The 17,397-nt window shown below is 63.2% G+C and overlaps 1 protein-coding gene and 1 long non-coding RNA gene across 2 annotated transcripts; both read left to right on the top strand.

The window, feature by feature from the left end:
• Positions 1-1,452: 1,452 nt before the first annotated feature.
• Positions 1,453-16,186, top strand: MXD4 (MAX dimerization protein 4). Its single transcript, XM_034958205.3, has 6 exons — positions 1,453-1,646; positions 1,739-1,838; positions 5,553-5,582; positions 11,087-11,201; positions 12,363-12,525; positions 12,908-16,186. The coding sequence occupies exons 1-6, from the start codon at positions 1,583-1,585 to the stop codon at positions 13,063-13,065; spliced, it is 630 nt and encodes a 209-aa protein (XP_034814096.1). The 5' UTR covers positions 1,453-1,582; the 3' UTR covers positions 13,066-16,186.
• LOC106634656 (uncharacterized) lies at positions 8,418-9,164 on the top strand. Its single transcript, XR_004670966.2, has 2 exons — positions 8,418-8,563; positions 8,701-9,164. It is a non-coding gene; the product is annotated as an uncharacterized LOC106634656 (long non-coding RNA).
• Positions 16,187-17,397: the final 1,211 nt, after the last annotated feature.

Below are 17,397 nucleotides of genomic sequence, written 5' to 3'. Positions count from 1 at the left end.
ACTTCTGGAGGGGTCCAGCCACCTTATGCCTCCACACTGTCCAGCCTGCGGGGCCTGGCCCTTGGCACATCCAGGCCACCAACCTCAAAAATCAAATCAGTGAGATGGGTCGGGCGAGGTGGCTCACACCTGTAATCCCAGAACTTTGGGAGGCCGAGGCAGGCGGATCACGAGGTCAGGAGATCCAGACCATCCATGGTGAAACCCCATCTCTACTAAAAATACAAAAATTAGCTGGGCGTGGTGGCACGCGCCTGTAGTCCCAGCTACTTGGGAGGCTGAGGCAGGGGAATCGCTTGAACCCGGAAGGCGGAGGTTGCAGTGAACTGACATCACGCCACTGCATTCCAGCCTGGGCAACAGAGCCGTCTCAAAAAACAACAACAACAAAAATCTGCGAGAGGGTGGGGGGTGCCGAGGCTAGTCTGGGGCTGCCAGTCCTGCCACCTCCTGGGCCAGCCTTAGGGTCAGGGGTCACTAGGGAGACCCGCCAGCTGGGATTTGATGAAGGGTTCACTCCCGTCCCCACTTAGGGCGTCCTCGGCCAGAGGTGGCCAGCGCCTGCCTCTAGGAACGTCCCTGCCCCTCAGGCCAGACACAGAGCATGCAGCCCCCCACTCCGGGAAGCCTCTCGACTCTGGCCGCACGTCTGTGTCCCTTCCCCAGACCTGGGCCCTCCTTCAGCTCCGGCGTCCACTGGGCGATCTGAGGAGCCCGCCCGCTCTGGGCCTGTTTCCCCACTGACACCCTCAGAGACGCCTGGCTCTTAGGATCAGAGCGTCTGCGTCCCTCTCCGAGGTCCCGGCCCTTCCCGGGGCCACTCTGCGCCCGGCGGGGAGGGGAGTCGTTCACGGCCCCACGCAAGACCCCCGGGCAGAGCGCGAGGCCTCGTCCCCCCACGCAGCCACTGCTTTCGTCGCGCTCAGACCCGGCGGTCCGGACCGGCCCGGCGCACGCCCCGGAGCGCCCTGCTTCGCCCTCGTAGCCCAGACGCTCCTGCGTCCTAACGGGCCCCCAGGCCGGCGGGCGGTCCCCGCGCGCTGCGCTTCCTCTCGGCAACGCGTCCGGCTGCGGCGCCCTCATTGGCCGCGCGCCCCGCCACCGGCCATTGGCTCGCAGTGCCTGTTTTACATAGGCCGCTCTGGCCAATCGGCGCGCGGCGCCTACTTAACATGCACGGCGGCCGCCAGTCAGCTAGCGCGGGGGCCGGGCCACCACGTGCTGTTGCTAAGCTCGGGCTTCTAAATTGTTACTAGCGCGGCCGGCCTATCCCAGCCCAGCTCTGCATCTGTCAACATTCTCGGCCCGGCCCGAGGCGCTCGACCCGTCCCCATTGGCCCCAGCCCGGCCCGGCGCCCGCCCCCGGAGCGCGAACGCCGCCTCCCATTGGCTCTGCGGGCCGCCGCTCTCCCTTATGTGTCAATTTGAGGGCCTGAGGCGGAGGGTGGCGGCCGAGCGCCGGAGTCCGCGGAGTCTGGAAGTGCGGTGGCCGGGCGCGCGGGGCGGGCGGCGAGCGGAGCCGGCCGGAGCGGGCCGGGCAGCGGCCGCCGCCGTCCCGGGGCGGACGGGCGCGGGCGGGAGGATGGAGCTGAACTCCCTGCTGATCCTGCTGGAGGCGGCCGAGTACCTGGAGCGCAGGGATCGAGGTAGCGCTCGCACCCCATTGTGCGCCCGCGGCGGTGGGCGGGCGGCGGGGCCGGGCCGGGCGGGGGCCGCTGACCGCGCCGTGTGTCCGCAGAGGCCGAGCACGGCTACGCCTCGGTGCTGCCCTTCGACGGCGACTTCGCCAGGGAGAAAACAAAGGCGGCCGGCCTGGTGCGCAAGGCCCCGAACAACAGGTACCGCCCCCCGCTCCCGACCCCGCCCGGCCCGGTCCGAACCCCCGCCCCCGCCCGGAGCGTGCTCCCCGGGCCCCGATTCCCGGCCCGCGGCCCTCAGCGCCGCCGCCGCGCGCCCCGGCGGCCAGCCTGGAGGAGGAGGCGCGCAGGCCGCGGCCGCAGCCCCGCCCGGCCGGCCCCGCCCTCGCCGTCGCCATCTTCCCGCGGCCGCGCCTCCCTGGCCGCTCGCGTAAACAGTGCCACGCGTACAGCGCCCGCCGCCGGGGTCCGCTCCCGCGCCCGCTCCCCGCCCCCGAGTTGTTCTGGACTTTTCCAGGCGGTAGAAAAGTTGTCAGCGGGCGCTGGCCGGTGCCCCGTGGGTCTGGGGAAACAGGCTCAGCCATGGTCTGCGGGGGCTGCCGTCCCTAACCCCTTCTCTCCGCGGGTGGGTGGGCGGCCTCCTTTCGACTGGCTCTGCCAGCCGAACTCTGCTGCTCGGCCACCTTCCCCCGCCCCCAGGAGCCTAGACAGAGAAGCGAGTGGAGGCGCTGTCCTGGGCCCTCACTCCTCCCAGGGTGCCCACCGCTTCTGCCCAGCCTCCTGACACAGCGAAACTCCAGCCTCCAGTATGGGGGTCCTCTTTTTTAAGACAGAGGCTTTTAAGGGGGCGGGAGGAGGGGGCAGGCTGCAGGGCAGGGGCCCCATGAAGTCGTTACTACGGGTGCCAGCTGCGCCCTCCATACCTTGACCTCGTGTTCAGGCAGAAGAAGCCCTGAAGCTGGGGTGCGTACAGGTCCCCCGCGTGGGGAGTGGGGACCCTGGGCCGGGGCTCCCCGGGGATTTCCACCCTCCTGGCTGCTGTGAGGACCATAGCACACCTGGTCTTGTCTGGGCCCACCTTGGCCCAGCCCTTTTGTGTGAGCAGGCTGGGAGCTGCGTTTGTAGGGGGCTTCAGAGCCCCAGGGCATGGCTCATTCCTGTGGTCTACCTGTTGTAGGGAATCAGAAAGGCTGGTGTAGGGACCCATTTCTGTGGCATCCTGAGCCAGGGGAGGAATTGGTTGAGTCTCCAGCTGCCCTGGCTGGGACCCGTCCCTGAGTCCCAGCCCCTGGTCCCCTACTGGGGACAGTTTGGGGAAGGACAGGAGTGTGACGAGGGAACCATTGCCTCAGGCCTCCTCAGTGAGCAAGCCCGGCCCCCGCTGCCGCTTCTCTCCAAACCAAGTCCCTGACCCGTGGAGAACTCTGGGGCGTGAGCTGGGGCTCCCCCAGCATGGAGAACCCAAAGCTGACAACCAGCGTCCTGGCCAAGGCTGCCCGAACACTGCCTCTATGCTGAGCGTTTCACACATGCAGCCAGTTCATCTTCACCCCAGGCTCAGAGAGGCGATGTGATTTTTATCTCTATGGCCGAGGAAACTGAGGGAAGGAGAGGTTTGGTTACTTGCCTGCCACTCACCCATCTCTGATGATGCCTGTTCCTGAGATGGGGTCCCAGCTGTCCACATTCTGCTGGGACAGAGACCATGGGGGCACTGGTGAGGGAGACAGAGGGCTCCCCAACTCTGGTGCATCTCCCCTGGCTCCTCTGGGCCGAGCCCCGCTCCCCCGGGGCCTGAGGCAGCCCAGGGCTGGCGGCTTCGCCCCTTCCTCGGGTGGGCAGCACTGCCCTGGAGGTTTCCTCAGCCAGCCCAGACAAGTAGCTGGGCGGAGCAGGGGGCCAGAGGATCTCCGAGCCCCTGACTTGTCCCCACCTGTGAGGCTTCCATGCTCTGCCAAGGTGAGGGAGGGGACATGGCACAGTGAGGCTGGGGCAAGGGTAGGGAGTGGGGCCGGAGGACAGTGTCAGGGTTGAGGGAGGCGGCAGAGCACTGGGGCCAGCCTGCACGGGGGTCCATTCTGTGGGAAGTGTGCTTGTCTCCTGGGGTCACGGGAATGCTGGGAACGCACTTGGCCTGGCCTCAGCGGGGACAGGTCCCACCTCTCCTGAGGGATAGAGTGCTCCTGGGACCCATGTTGCAAACATCCCCCTCGATGGACCCCAAGGGTCTCTGGGCCCAGGAGGAGCTGCAAGAGGGGCCCTGGCTGCTGGAGGAGGGCCCCCTGCCTCCAGGGTGGGGTCCAGCCCCACGCCACCCTTCAAGGGGTAGGCAGGTAGGCTTTTATGTTGAAGGGCACCTGCTGACCCCGACCTCCCTCTTGACTACAGACCCACGTGGCCAGGCTGCAGTTTGGGCTGAGGACAGAGAGTACGGCTCATTTCTGTGGCCTGCCTATTCTGGGGAAGCAGAAACGCTGGCGTAGGGGCCTATCTCTGTGAGGCCAGTGAGGAGCATATGGCTGTGGCCTCTGCTGGCCCTGGTCGGCCCTGGCTGGCCCTGGCAGTGATTCGGAGGCTCCTTGTCCAGCCCATGTGACCAACAGGCCCTCCCGGACCCTGAGACCTGGGTCTGGAGGCTCTGCTGAGGCTACACAAGGAGGCCCAGGGCCTGTTGATGCAGCGGGTGGGAGGGGCAGGCCCTTGGCCTGAGTGGTTGGGACAGGAGACGCCAGATCCCAAGTTCCTGAAGCAGGCAGTGGTCAGCAAGAAGCTTCAGGAAGGAGCCAGGTCCTGAGGGCAGGGAGAGGCCTCAGGGCTGGGTCTGGAGGTGCCCCGAGGCGGTCTGAGCTCTCTGCCCACCTGTGCAGCGGCATCCTGGGAGGCCCGGGAGCCCTGGCTGGCCTGTGGGGTCCTGCCTGGACACGGAAGGTGGCCTGGAGCTGGGAGCGAGGTCCCCCTGCCTCGTTATCCTCCAGGCAGATGCTGTGGCACACCCTGTGGTGCTGGGAATTGTGTGCCCGCGTCTGAATGGGCAAGACAGGTGAGCAGCAGGTGGGGCCACTGTCCCCAGAGAAGCTGAGCCCGGGCCTCCAGGGCAGCCCATCCTGCTAGCACACAGCCCCTGAGGGAAGTGGGAGGGCTGGCCTCAGTGTCCCCCTGTGCCTACTGGCCTGGGAAGCATCCACATCTCAGAAGCCCCCTCATGGGCTGACCTGGCTGACGCTGCTGTGTCCCTGGTCCCCATTGGTAAGGTGGGCTGTGGTCACGCAGGTGTGTGAGCCCGAGAGAGTGGTGGTGTCAGGACAGGACCACCTGTGTCCTGAGGGCCTGGTCTCTGGGCTCCATCTCCACCTGCTGTTTGTCCCGGGTGCTAGGCTGCTTTGGCTCCAAGGACACAGCTGGCCTCAGGGATTGGGGAGCAGGGAAGGCAGGTGGCTGGTGGGGGTCAGCGCCAGGACCTGTTGCTGCTCCCTGGGCCTCCCCCATCCCTCTGGAAGGGGGCCTAGGTCCTCCTGTCAGCCAGATTCACCACGGGCCTTGCTAGGTGGGCTGGTGGCCCTGGGCGCCCTGGACCTGCCTGCAGCTCTGGGCCTCCCTGTAAGCAAGGCTGGCCCCTGCTGCTGCTTCTCCCCAAACCAAGTCCCTGACCCATGGAGAACTCCAGGGCGTGAGCTGCGGCTCCCCCAGCACAGAGTACCCAAAGCTGACAACCAGCGCCCACCCTTAGCATGTGGTTCCCCCCACCCTGGGTGGGCAACTGCTCACCTGCCCCAGGCCTCACTGCTCTGGGCCATTCCAGGACCTAGACACAGCCAGCCACTGTCTGCAGGTCCTGGCCCCCTAGGAGAGCACTGATCTCTGTGCCCTGGTGGGCAGGCAGCAGAGTGAGCTCTGTCTTTCTGTCTTTCTAAACAGGTCTTCACACAACGAGCTAGAAAAGCACAGGTAAGTGACCCCCCAGTTCCCCACATGAGCCCGACACCTGGCCCACCCTTTTACTGAGGGTGTGTGGTGCTCTGAGCCTGCCCCTGTCCCGGGCATGGCCAGCTGTGCTGCCAGGCTGTGTCCTTGTCTTGGGAATGGTCAGACTTGGAGGAGAAGGCTGGGGTCTGTTTCGGGCACTCTGTGCTAGAGGCAGGAGATGGCAGGAGGCCCAGGCCCTGCTTTCCAGAGCTCATCCAGGTGGGGGTCAGAGACGTGGAGCAGGGCCCCTTGTGCTGTGTGACAGTCAGGGCCCTTGGCTTTCAGGACAGTGGTCTCCAGTCAGGAGGGTTCGGCTCTCTGCCCTGTGCATCCTGGGGTCTGCCTTCCGAGAAGCCGTGCTAGAGTCTTGTCCGAGGGGCAGATGGAGGGCAGCCAGTCCCTGGCCGCCTGGGAAGCTCCAGCCCAGGGCAGGATTCAGGCGAGCTCTTGAGTAAAGCTGCGGGGTGTTCATTCCTCCTGGTGACAGCCGGAGGCAGCTAGGGCTGCAGGCTCAGCTCTGCTGGTGGGGATGAGGTGCAGGTGAGCTCAGGGGCCTAGGGGCTGGCAGCGGGAGCCCTGGGTGAGTGCAGCGGGAGCCCTAGAGGCAGGAGCCCCCATGCCAGGACCAGGAAGAGTCCCCTGAGGGATGCTGGTCCTTCGCTGTCTCCTGACTTGTGATCCTGTCTGTGAAATGGGTCAGCTCTGTCCTCCCTTCCTAGTGGGGCAGGTCTGCGTGCTGGTTGAGCCCCCCACAGTCCCCTCCAGAAAGATTTGGTGCTCGGCCAGTTCTCCGCCTCCCCACCATGTCTACCCCCACAACAGCACCAACTTCCGTTCTCCTGGGATTCAGGCTGCTGGCTGGGGCGGGCAGCTGGGCAGGGACAGAACGCAGTGTTCTCTGAGGAACTGCACTTCCTGGACAGGTCATGTGTGTTTTGGGGGGTTCCCTAGAGGCCACAGAGGTGGGGGCAGGTACAGGGCCCAAGAGAACCAGGCAGGCCTGGAATTGTTCCAGGCCTAAGAAGACCAGCCTAGCCTTGACCAGGACCCAGGAGCCGGGGCAGGCACGTGGGGGTGTTCAGGGAAGGCTTCCTGGAGGCGGTCCCTGGGAGGACAGCCCCCCAATGGGGACAGATTAAGGGGCAGTGACATTGGGGGAGGGTGAGTGGCAAGGGCGTGGCAGCCCTTGGGGAGGACAGGGGACCCCTGCAGCTGCCCTTTGACCTGGCTTTGCCCTCTGTCCTCTCCTCCCAGAGGCTGCATTTAGCCAGGGCCTCATGGGGCCTTCTTGAGACACAGAGGAGGGGTGTGTGGGCAGCCAGGGTGTCTCTGTGGACTCCCCCACCCCAGTGCAGGGGGTCTCTGTCTCTGGCTGGCCAAGAGGCGGATGTGGACAGCCCCAAGCACCTACAGGCCTGGAGCTTGGGGCCCTGGATCACAGCCTACCTGATGCCAGCTGCTCTTGGCTGCAGGAAGGGCTGCGTGCTGTCTTGAGAAAGGAAGGAAGCCCCTGGCTGGGCCACCCAGCCATCCCCGGGAGGCAGGCCCTGGACATCGCTTTGCCTGGAGGTGTCCCCTTACTGGGGACTGGGCAGGGCCTGTGGGACTTCCCCTGTGGGTGCTCTGAGCCAAGCCTGCCCAGCCCTGCTCCTCCTCCCTTTGTAGAGAGGCAGCTCCAGCAGGTCTGAGGCTGTTGCCAACCCCAGGGTCCTGGGGACCGTGGAGGCCTCGCCTTCTTGGCTGCTGACCTCACTGGCCCCACTCCAGGCTCTGGTCTTAGTGTGTTTTGGGGGAAGATCCCAGCCTTCTTTCCTGGCCCTTGACAGCCGCTGAATGGCAGGACCCATCCCAAAGGCCAGTCCAGAGTCCTCAGCTGAGTCTCTGCCCCACATTCCCCCAGGCACATCCAGGATATCTCCAGGAGCCCCCTGCAGCCCAGCCTCATGTGCTGGTGCAGCCTCACACGGCTTTCACATACCTCGGGAAGTTCTGTTGGCAACATCTAGAAAACGCAGGCAGAGGGAGTGGGAGGCACGCTTGCTCCTGGGCCACCCCCAGCTCCCCGGCAGCGGCAGCGGCAGCCAGGCTCTCTGGTTGGCTGGGATGCTGGCGTGGAGCCATGCCCTCTCGGTGCCCTGGGTCCCCCTCTGGGCATGGGGGTTTTTGGGGGAGCTGGGAAGTGCTGCGTCAGAGGTGGGGCTGCTGTCGATACCAGCCCAGCATGCTAGTCCTGCAGGCGGGTTCAGCCTCCTGAATCCACACAGGGCTCCTTCAGGAAGTGGAGGTTTTAAAAGCCCTTTGGATGCCCAGGGACAGCCGTGGGGTGCTGGCAGGGGGCCCAGGGCACTGCAGCGGCTTCAGGAGGGGAGGGCTCAGCAGGAGCCCAGTGCAGCCCCGGGCCGAGGGGCTTCATGGCTCAGAGGGGTGGGTGGGGATCTTCCTGGGGTCCCACAACCAGCCACTGTAGAGTTGGCTCCAGGCCACTGCCGCTCTCCAGGGCAGGAATTTCTGTGGCCTCCAGCCCTGGCGCCCACACTCCTGGGCCAGGTGGACCTGTTACCGGGTTTTGGACAGTGCGTGTGTGTGGTCAGATGGCTTCTGTTTGTCTCTCGAGAAAGGTGTTCCGTGATTTCTAAAGCGGTCTGTTCACGGACCTCCCCTGCACCCCACCCCAGAGACCGCATCCCAGGCACTCGGAGGCTGAGCCACATCCTCCACTGCTCCCCGCGGGCACTAACATTGCCGATGAGACTTGGATAAGGAGGGGACCTTGTTCTCCATTTCCTCACTTGATCTTTCACCCGACACCACGTACGTAAGTCCTGTCCGCCTGCGTCAGGGCACACTCCTCCACCTTCTCATCCCTGATGACTGCACAGGACACTTGGCTGTGCCACCGGCGTTCTTTGTGATGACCCTCTGGTTTACACAGGGACTTCCGGACAGTCCTGCGATGTGCCTTGGTGAGCGCAGACCTTTGCGGATCTGGGGGGATAGTTTTGTAGGACCAAGGCCCTAGAAGTAGAGATCCTGGTTGGCGGTCAGTGATAACTGTACCGATGGCCCTTCAGACCTGTGTCCCCTTTTGCTCTCCCACCAGCAAACCATCAACGACCCCTGGAATTGGCTGGCGCAGAAGCCATCCCTTCTCATGTCAGCCCATCAGAGGGTGCAAGTTGTACCTCCTTGTTTGTGTGTGCATTTCCTGGCTCGGGTGAGATGGAGCCGGGCGTTAGGTTAGGTTGGCCCTCGTGTCCTGCAGCCTGTTTGTGTCCTTCGCCCGTTGTGACATCGAGGCATTCTGCTTTTAATTTTTGATGTGTATGAGCTCAAAATACCATAAATACTAACCATTTGTCTTTTATATGTATTGCAAAGATTTTTCTACTTGTTCTTTGTCTCTCAGCTGTGTTTTTCTTTCTTGTGCAAACGTGTCTTTCTCTGATTGTCACAGCAATGTCTGTGTGTGTGTGTTTTTTTAAGCGTAGAAAACCTGGAAAATACAGAAAAGCACAAAGCTAAAGAAATAAAATTGCCGGGTGCATCGCCTGGAGACGCACGCTCCCTGTGCCTTGTTTGATTCTGTCGTCTCTTGTGTGCGTCTGCTCTTTTATTTTTTAAACAAAATTGGGTCACTTGTCACCTATGTGGTTCCGTATTCTAATTTTTCACGTAACATTCATGATGTGCATATGTAACACACTAAAATGATAATGAGGTTGTTTTGGGGTGGTGGAATTCGGGGGTACTTTTAATTTTTTTTCCTTTTTGTTGATTTGCATTTTTAAATTGTTCTACAGAGGTCATGTAGTGCTGATGTAATTACATGGTGGGATGGAAAGCCATTTGCTAGAGTGGACCAGGGAAGGAGACCCCTGGCAACGTCCCCACTTGCAAACCTCGTCCCAGTGGTGGCTGCAGTACAGTGGCGACGCGCCTCGGGAAAGGACCCCTCCCTGAGCAGAGAGAGCACGCTTTGGCCTCTTGCCTACACAGTTCCTGGGGTGGGGGGCGGCAGGGCGCTCACTCCTGCTGGAGGTGGGGAGGCTGAGCTTCCAGGCGCTGGGGTAGTCACAGAGCGGCAGCCTGGGACCCCTTTCCCTGCACCTGTGCATGGGGACAGCGTGGGAGACGTTGAGGATCTTGGCCCTGTTCAGGCCACCTCCAGGCAGACCTCCCGACGGGTGGGGCTGTTACCGCTGCACCCAGCAGCCCCCTCCTTCTTCAGGCTCCTCCTTCTTCAGGCTCCTCCTCCTTCAGCCCCCTCCTTCTTCAGGCTCCTCCTCTGTCCAGAGGAAATGGCTGTCCCTGCCGACGTTACTCCCAGGGGGACAAGATTTGCTGGGCTTGGGAACGGCAGGAGCAGACATGCCAAGGCTGGGGTGCTCAGTGTTGGCACCACGTGGGGAAAGTCACGTGTGTAGGCATCAGCTGTGGCAGGGCAGTTGGGCGGCAGGTTTTCAAAAGACAAAAAATATTCCTGCCCCTTCACCTGGTTATTCCACTCATAAGGATTTACCCAAATCAAAGTGTCCTATATTTGGAAGCAGCCTCTGCGGCCTGCACGGGATGGGTGAGTCCGTGGTTGAACATGGCAGTGACAAAACCTCCGGGTGCCCTGCACTGCCAGGCAGGTGCACGTGGGCCTGGCCAGGGTCCCAGGCCGAGTTGACACCTCTGGGTGAGCTGGGCTCCCCGCACCCCGTGAGCTCCACCAGCCTCCCCCGCAGACAAGCAGGCCAGCAGGGAAGGCGGTGTTTCCACAGGGGCAGGCCTAGGATGAAGCCAGGGCCCCTCTCCTGAGGTGCCCGATGAATGTGTCCTGGAGGATTGTGGCATGTGAGCAAGTACCCTTGAGTGTGAACAAGCAAGCAAGCACCACTGGATGTCATGGCTCCAGTTTTGTGGAAAGTGGATTCATCTGTGGATACGGGGACAGAATCTGGAATGAGGCAGTTTCCAAAGGGATATGAAACTTGGGTTGGAAGGGCCTGGTCCCTGGCCCTCCCTTGACCTAGGCTGATCATGTTTCCATGGTCACAAAAGTGACAGAGAGCACATTGTGCACGATGAGGTAGAGAGACGTGAATCTTGTCTGGGTTCCTCCAGATCTCGGTGCAGCCTGAAAGGCACCCTCGCCTCACCCCACCCCTCCCTGCATGTGGACTCCAGGGTGGGGATGGGGGATGGGGGATGGCAGGGGGGCGAGCTGGGGCTCCTAGGAAATGCCTGGCGGTGACGCGCTGAGGCTTTGCAGGCCATGGTGAGCTGGGCGCTTCTGCCAGGTGTCTGGGGGCTGTGGGTGTTGGGCTCCTCCTGGGGGTGGGGGGCGGGGGTTCCCAGCCAGGCCAGGAGGGGATCCTCAGAGAGGGACCCTCAGCACACGTGCAGCAGTGGATGGTGGGGGTGGGTCTGTGCAGGGCCCTGGAAACTGCCTGCTGCCCTCCCCCACCCCAGCCTGATGGTTCTGTCTCTGGCTCTTTCAGACGAGCCAAACTCAGGCTGTACCTTGAGCAGCTCAAGCAACTGGTGCCCCTGGGCCCCGACAGCACCCGCCACACCACGCTGAGCCTCCTGAAGCGGGCCAAGGTGCACATCAAGGTGAGTGGGCCTTGCTCTCCACCCTGCCCTGTCTGGCTGCCTCAGTGTCCCTGCACGCCCTGGGGGTGTGCTCACAGGGGACCCTGGGCAGCCCTTGGATCAGAGGGCCTGAAGATGGGTGGGGAGCCATCTGGCGGGTGTGTGTCGGGGGCCTGGTGGGTTTTGCCAGGGTGGAGGAGCAGCAACAGGAGCTGCCAAGGGGTCGAGGCTGTTCCGTGGCTTGTGTCGGGTTTGTTGGGTGCTGATGGCATAAGAAGCCGCATCGCAGCATAGGCTGGGATGGAGAGCAGGAGGTCGGGGGACAGATTGCTCTTTGGGGCCCTGGGCTGTGAAGAGGCAGCTGCTGGAAGGAGAGAGGGGACCAGGGTTTCCTGGGTGCCATCAGAAGGCAGACTAAAAGTAGGCAACCTGATGGGGGTGCCAGGGTGGGGTTGGGGCAGCGGGAGCTGGCAGTGTGTCTGGGCTCAGGGAGACATTCCCTGGGTCAGCCCCCCAAAGGACTTTTGACAGCCCTGTTGGTTTGGGGGCCTTGTGACATTTGGACCAACCAGGGCAAATCTCTGTCTGCTCTGAGGGCCTCTTCTGCCTGCATAGGCATGGTCACCTTCAAGCTGGGGTGTCAGGAGCTCTGAGAGGAGCACAACCAGAGCCCTGGGGGCCCTCACAGAGCAAGCAGTGTCTCAGTGGGGCCCACAGGAAGGTTTAGAGAGGGCAGGGCACAGGTGTTGCAGGGACAGGCATGGCATAGGCCACAGCCCCATGGGGGCGGGCAGGGCTGGGAGTGTGTGAGGAGACCCACTGTAAGCAAGACTGTCCTGGAGACGGTGCCAGCCAAAGATTGGGTAGCACTGACCCGCTACCATACATGGCTCAGCTTGGCCAAGGCTGCCCGGTGGCTGCGGGTATTAGAGCTGGGCCGTAGACAGAAACCACAGGGCTGGGAGGTGGCATCTGACTGTGACCGCCTGGCTGGGACAGGGAGGGACCCACCTCAGGCTGTGGGGCCGGCGGAGACTGGGCACCCTGTGGCCTGTAGCCTTGGCTAGGTCTTGTCAGGGATGGGGAACCTCCCGGGCCCAGGCCTGGGTGCCCCAGTGCCTGGCCAGGGGGATGGGGGGACTCCTCTTCCCGCTGTGAGCTCACAGCCCCCCTCGCCCCCAGAAACTGGAGGAGCAGGACCGCCGGGCACTGAGCATCAAGGAGCAGCTGCAGCAGGAGCATCGTTTCCTGAAGCGGCGCCTGGAGCAGCTGTCGGTGCAGAGCGTGGAGCGCGTGCGCACAGATAGCACAGGCTCTGCTGTCTCCACGGACGACTCAGAGCAAGGTGGGGCGTGGGGCGTGGGGCAGCCTCACCTGGGCCTCCGGGTGCGCAGTGGTGCAGCTCCCTGGGTGGAGAGGAGGTGCCTGGTGCTGGGGCTGGGGAGAACCCTCCCAGCTCCCTGCTGCACTGGGGTGTGTGTTTGTCACTAAGTGCAGAAGGGACTGGATGGGGAGGGTGGGATGCAGAGGCCGTGTGGCCCGCTGAGGACTGGTGCTTCTGAGGCTGGGTTCTTAGCCAGAGCCCTCCTGGCGTCTGCTGCCCCAGGGCCCAGACACCGCCCTCTGCACTTCTGCCCCTCTGCCTAGAGGTTCTGCTTCCAGAAAAGGGAGAAATGGGCTGGCACCCTCAGAGAGGCCTGACCCCATCCCCACTCTATTCTCCCTAGAAGTGGACATAGAGGGCATGGAGTTTGGCCCTGGTGAGCTGGACAGTGTTGGCAGCAGCAGTGACGCGGACGACCACTACAGCCTGCAGAGTGGCACCGGCGGCGACAGTGGCTTCGGGCCCCACTGCCGGCGGCTGGGCCGCCCTGCCCTCTCGTAGGCCTGTGCCCTCTGCTCCTTGGCCTGCCTGCCCGCCAGCCACGCGTGTCAGCCCTCCAGTTCTCCTTCAGTTGACGCCAGCCTCTCCACAGGCCCACTGCTGTGCCATTCTGGAAGCTCCAGCTGCCGCTGGGCTGCCTGGCACTGCCCGCTTGCCAGTCAGGGCCTGCTGAGCTGCCTGCCCCTTCCAGCTGGACAGAGTCCCCTGCAAGGAGGCAGGGCCCAGCTTCCACATCCGGAGCCCTGGTCAGCATAGCCGCCCACGGTCTGTTCTCAGATTCCTAATCATTCCAGAAGTATTAAACGTCATTGCTGCAAACCTCGGCAGGTGCCGTGTGAGGGGCTTAATGACCACCACAGGGAGCTCAGACCCCAACCCTGGATCCCAGGAGAAAGGAGTGGACCGAGGAAGGAAGGAAGGCAAGGCTGTCTGTCCATCCGTCCGTCTGTCCACCTACCTGTCAGTCCACGTAGGCTCCTGGCGTGGACAAGGGGTCTGTGAAGGGCGGGAACTGGGTGAGCACCTGGGGCAGGTGGGTGGTTAAGGTCCTTCCCACTTCGCAGGTGTCAGAACCTAGGGCTGGGCTCTCGGGGCTGGCCAGGCCAGCCCAGCCCACACCGAGCTGGGCAGCGTCTGCTCTGGTAGGACTGTCAGACGCACACGCGCACGCACCTAGACACACGCACTCGTGTACATGCTCACACATGCAGACACACCTGGGCGTCCCGAGGTCACATGTTCTGGGGATGCTGGCCTTCAGGGGTCATCTGGCAAACAGCCCCTGGGCTGTGCCTGGATCCCCCTCCAGCTCCCGCTCACCCACGCCCACCCGATAGTCCTGCCTGTCTGCACAGGAGAGGGGCTTCTCTTCCTGGCTGGTGCTGGGGTGAACTGGAGGCTGGTTAAGTTGCAGCCGCTGGGTCCTCGGGGGCTTACTCATCTCCCTTTTTTAAACAAAAAGCAAAAAAGTAAAATGCTGCACTGCCCAGCAGCCCGGTTAGGGCTCCTGGAGCCACCTTAGGAAAGGGCTTCTCATGAGCTCTGCTGCGGCAGCCTCAGCTGGCAGAGAGGCTTTCCCAGAAAAAAAAAAAAAAAGAACCATTTTTAAGAAGAAGAAAGCCTAAAGACTCTCGGCCTAGGGACGTCCGTGTGTGCCGCCTCTGTTTCCTGTACGAGATTTTTGTACTCTATTTTCCTAGCTGTTGTTGCGTCCTTGTTTGCCGAGGGGTGGGAGCCACCCAGCGTCTCAGGGACCTGTCCCTCCGTCACGTCGTCAAAGTGTGCCTTGTGTCTTGTGTCTGGCCTTGCCCTTCCCACCAGCATGTCCCTCGTGGCTCAGGGTGCCCCAGGCCTGCCCAGCTAGTGCTGTCCTCCCATCTCCTGTGGGCAGCCCCTCCCGGCAGCCAGGGCTTCCTGGAGGCGATGTAGCCAGGCCCCTGTGGGTGGCACGGAGGGGCTGTGACCTGGTCCCCAGTGTTGCCCTCCCCAGTGGCTGGCAGGGGCCTGCTTGCTCACTAGAGAGATGGATTCTCGCCTGTCACCTGACTCGAGCCCCCTGCTTCCTGGCCTAGGCGAGGGTTCCAGGTTTCAGACACTGGCAGCCAATGAAGACTGTGCTCACTGGGTGGTGCAGGCCTGGCACCAGGAGGCTTGCACCCGCCTTTCCTTCCTGACGTCCTCTGTCCTTGGGGCTGGCCCATAGCAGTGCCTGCCGTGCCTCTGGTACATCTGTAGCCAATTCCCATATCATGGGGAAAATTCATGTCTATTTTCAGTCGTACACATAGACGCCCCGGGATGGGGGGCCCGCTGTGGCGGAAGGGGGTCCCTGGAAACAACTCTGGCACAGAACCTGCCCTGCAGGCTGTAGGGGGCATGGTGCCTGGAGCTGAGGGGCATCCGAACGCGTTGCGGGTGGTTGTGAGGAGGCCTGTCTGCATCTCCTTCCGGCCCCACTGGGGTCCAGGGGTGCCCAGAAAGGAGCTTCCCCTGCCTGCCTGAGTCTGTCCCCCCAGGCTTCATTTCAAACACCGTGGCACCTCCGAGCAAGGCGGGCCGTGTGTAAAAGCTTGCTTCCCCAGCCAGCGCTGCAGGGCCCTGAGTTTGTCGTGTCCCTGCTCTCAATTCTTGAAGCACCAGCTCCCTGCCCCACCCTCCAGTGCCTGGGGCAGCTAGGGGCTTCTGCTCTCATCTCTGACCAGCAGAATCCACCCGGTGACCAGTGGTGGCCCCTCAGCCCACCCTCCTGGCAGCTCAGCCTGTGGCTCTTGAGGCCGTGGTTCCCACGTGGGCTGGGAGGCAGTCTCACAGCCACCCAGGGTGCTGTTCAGCTGCCCCTCCCTGCCATCAGCAGGTGGGTGAGGGGTTGCCCACTGGGTGGGGGCCCATGCTAGGAGTCACCACATGCTCCAACCTCCCACTGCTCCCTGTCAGGGGCCCAGGCTGCCATCACTGGAGGCTGCAGGGACCAAGAGGCCATCACCGTGTCTATAGAGAGCAGACAGAAGCAGAACAGAGCCCAGGGCTCCTGAGCCTCTGCGTGTGCCCTCCCAGCCCACACCGGTGCTCTCAGCCACTGAGCACCCAGACTCAGGCTTGGGTTCCCCAGCCTTATTGGAAGGCAGCTCCCGCATACCAGGATAACCCCCGCAAACCACATAGCAGACCCCCGCCATCCTCGCAGAGTGGGAGAGGCTGCAGCAAGGCTTTGCCTCTGCAGACCCCATCTTAGTGGCACGGTGCTTGGGCCTGTGTCCCCGGGTGGTGGAACCCTGTACCGGTCTGTGGCCCTAGGGTCCCCGCTCTGCTGTCTGCCCCGGCCCATGCCGTCCGCTGGGCGAGGCCGGCTCCCCCGTGCCCTGCCTCCCTCTGTCAGGGAACCTGGGACCCCCTCCCCACTGCCTGCACAGAGGACCCTGACCCTCGGCCAGCAGGGTGGCCCCAGGTCCATGTTGGGCACTAGGGCAGGTTCCGTGCCAGAGTCGGGGGCCACACGAGGGCCTGGTGCCGGTGAGGGGGGTGTGCGCTAGAGGGGGAAAGGGGCCCCCGGCCACCTGTCCACCGTGTGGGCCGTGCTGTGTCCTTATGTCATTGTAATATAAATACAGATTTTTATATCTCACCCTGCTGGCTCCGGCTCTTTCTGTGGTTGTCACTGTCAGCGTGCTTCGCGCCCTGCCCTCGGCCTCCAAGCAGAAAGCCTGGCCCAATGGCACCACGCCATGTGGCCTTCAGGCCGTGGCCCTCGTTGCCCTACCACAGCCTCTTTCCTGGGAGGCCTGACGGAGCACGGCACCCCGTGCCGCCAACCACACCGGGCCCGCTGTCACAGCTGCCTCCCTGGATGCTGCGGCCCCTGGAGCTGGGTGAAGGCGGGGTTGAGGTGGGCGCCCCCATGGGCCTGTTGGCCAACTGGATGCTCTTGTTGCTCTTGTCCCAGAGGCACTGGGACTTTGCCTCTGGCCCTCATGCTGGGGCCCTGCTGGCCGAGGACAGCCCGCTCCCTGGGGTGCTCCGTGCCAGCCAGGAGCCCTCTGCACAGAGGCTGCTGGCTCTCAGAGCTGCACTGTGAGAATCGCTCTGTACCTGTTCCCAGAACTACCTGGGCACGGCTTCTGCTTCCTGTCATGGGGACCTGCCGTGCTGAGGTGAAGCGAGATGGTGTAGCCAGCTGTCCCCTTGTGCTGGTGGTGACCACGGAGACACAGGCTCCTGTCGTGCCCATCACGGGGTGGTTATGAGGCGATGAGACTTCACACAGTGGGGAGAAGAGGCCTTGTTCTCACCCAAGCAAGCCAGGCTGGCTGCCCGCTCCCCCCACAGGGAGGCCTTTTGGAGGGAACCCCCTTGGAAGCAGAGACCTCTGATCTGCCGAGGGCCGGGGTTGGTGGGGGTGTGGGCCCAGCTACCCTGGTGCAGAGGGAGGAGTCCTGGGGGCCCCAGCAGTGGGCAGCTGAGAGAGGACATGCCTGCCTTGAGTGCTGGAGAATTGATGGAGCTGGGTGGTCATACGGGGGCTCCTGAGTGTGAGGTCGCCACAGTGTGCACACGGCAGCTATGCACTGGAGGTGGCCCAGTGGGACCCGCCAGCAGGTTGTGGGGTGGCCATGGAGGGTAACTGCCGGGGGCCTCAGGGAGGAATCTGAGCTCCCCTAACCCCCAGCAGCAGAGTCCGGATCGTTGAACCTGTGTGGGCCCCAGGGCCCTCGAGGCCATTAGCGGGGGCACCCCAGGAAAGAAAGCAGTTCCTCCTGGGAATGTGGCTGGGGCCTCAGAGACACCAGGATTTGGCCATTCATGTAAATGTGGACATTTAAATCCCAAATATTAGGA

The sequence above is a fragment of the Pan paniscus genome, chromosome 3 (genome assembly GCF_029289425.2).
Source record: "Pan paniscus chromosome 3, NHGRI_mPanPan1-v2.0_pri, whole genome shotgun sequence".
NCBI lineage: Eukaryota > Metazoa > Chordata > Mammalia > Primates > Hominidae > Pan > Pan paniscus.
The sequence above is the reverse complement of the archived record's forward strand: the minus strand, read 5'-3'. Positions and strand labels throughout refer to the sequence as shown.

Excerpts from the sequence above, each read along its gene's own strand:
- MXD4 (XM_034958205.3), top strand. The coding sequence starts at position 1,583 with ATGGAGCTGAACTCCCTGCTGATCCTGCTGGAGGCGGCCGAGTACCTG. Across the intron at positions 11,202-12,362 it reads GGGCCAAGGTGCACATCAAG|AAACTGGAGGAGCAGGACCG; the intron begins GTGAGTGGGCCT and ends CCTCGCCCCCAG. Across the intron at positions 12,526-12,907 it reads CACGGACGACTCAGAGCAAG|AAGTGGACATAGAGGGCATG; the intron begins GTGGGGCGTGGG and ends TATTCTCCCTAG.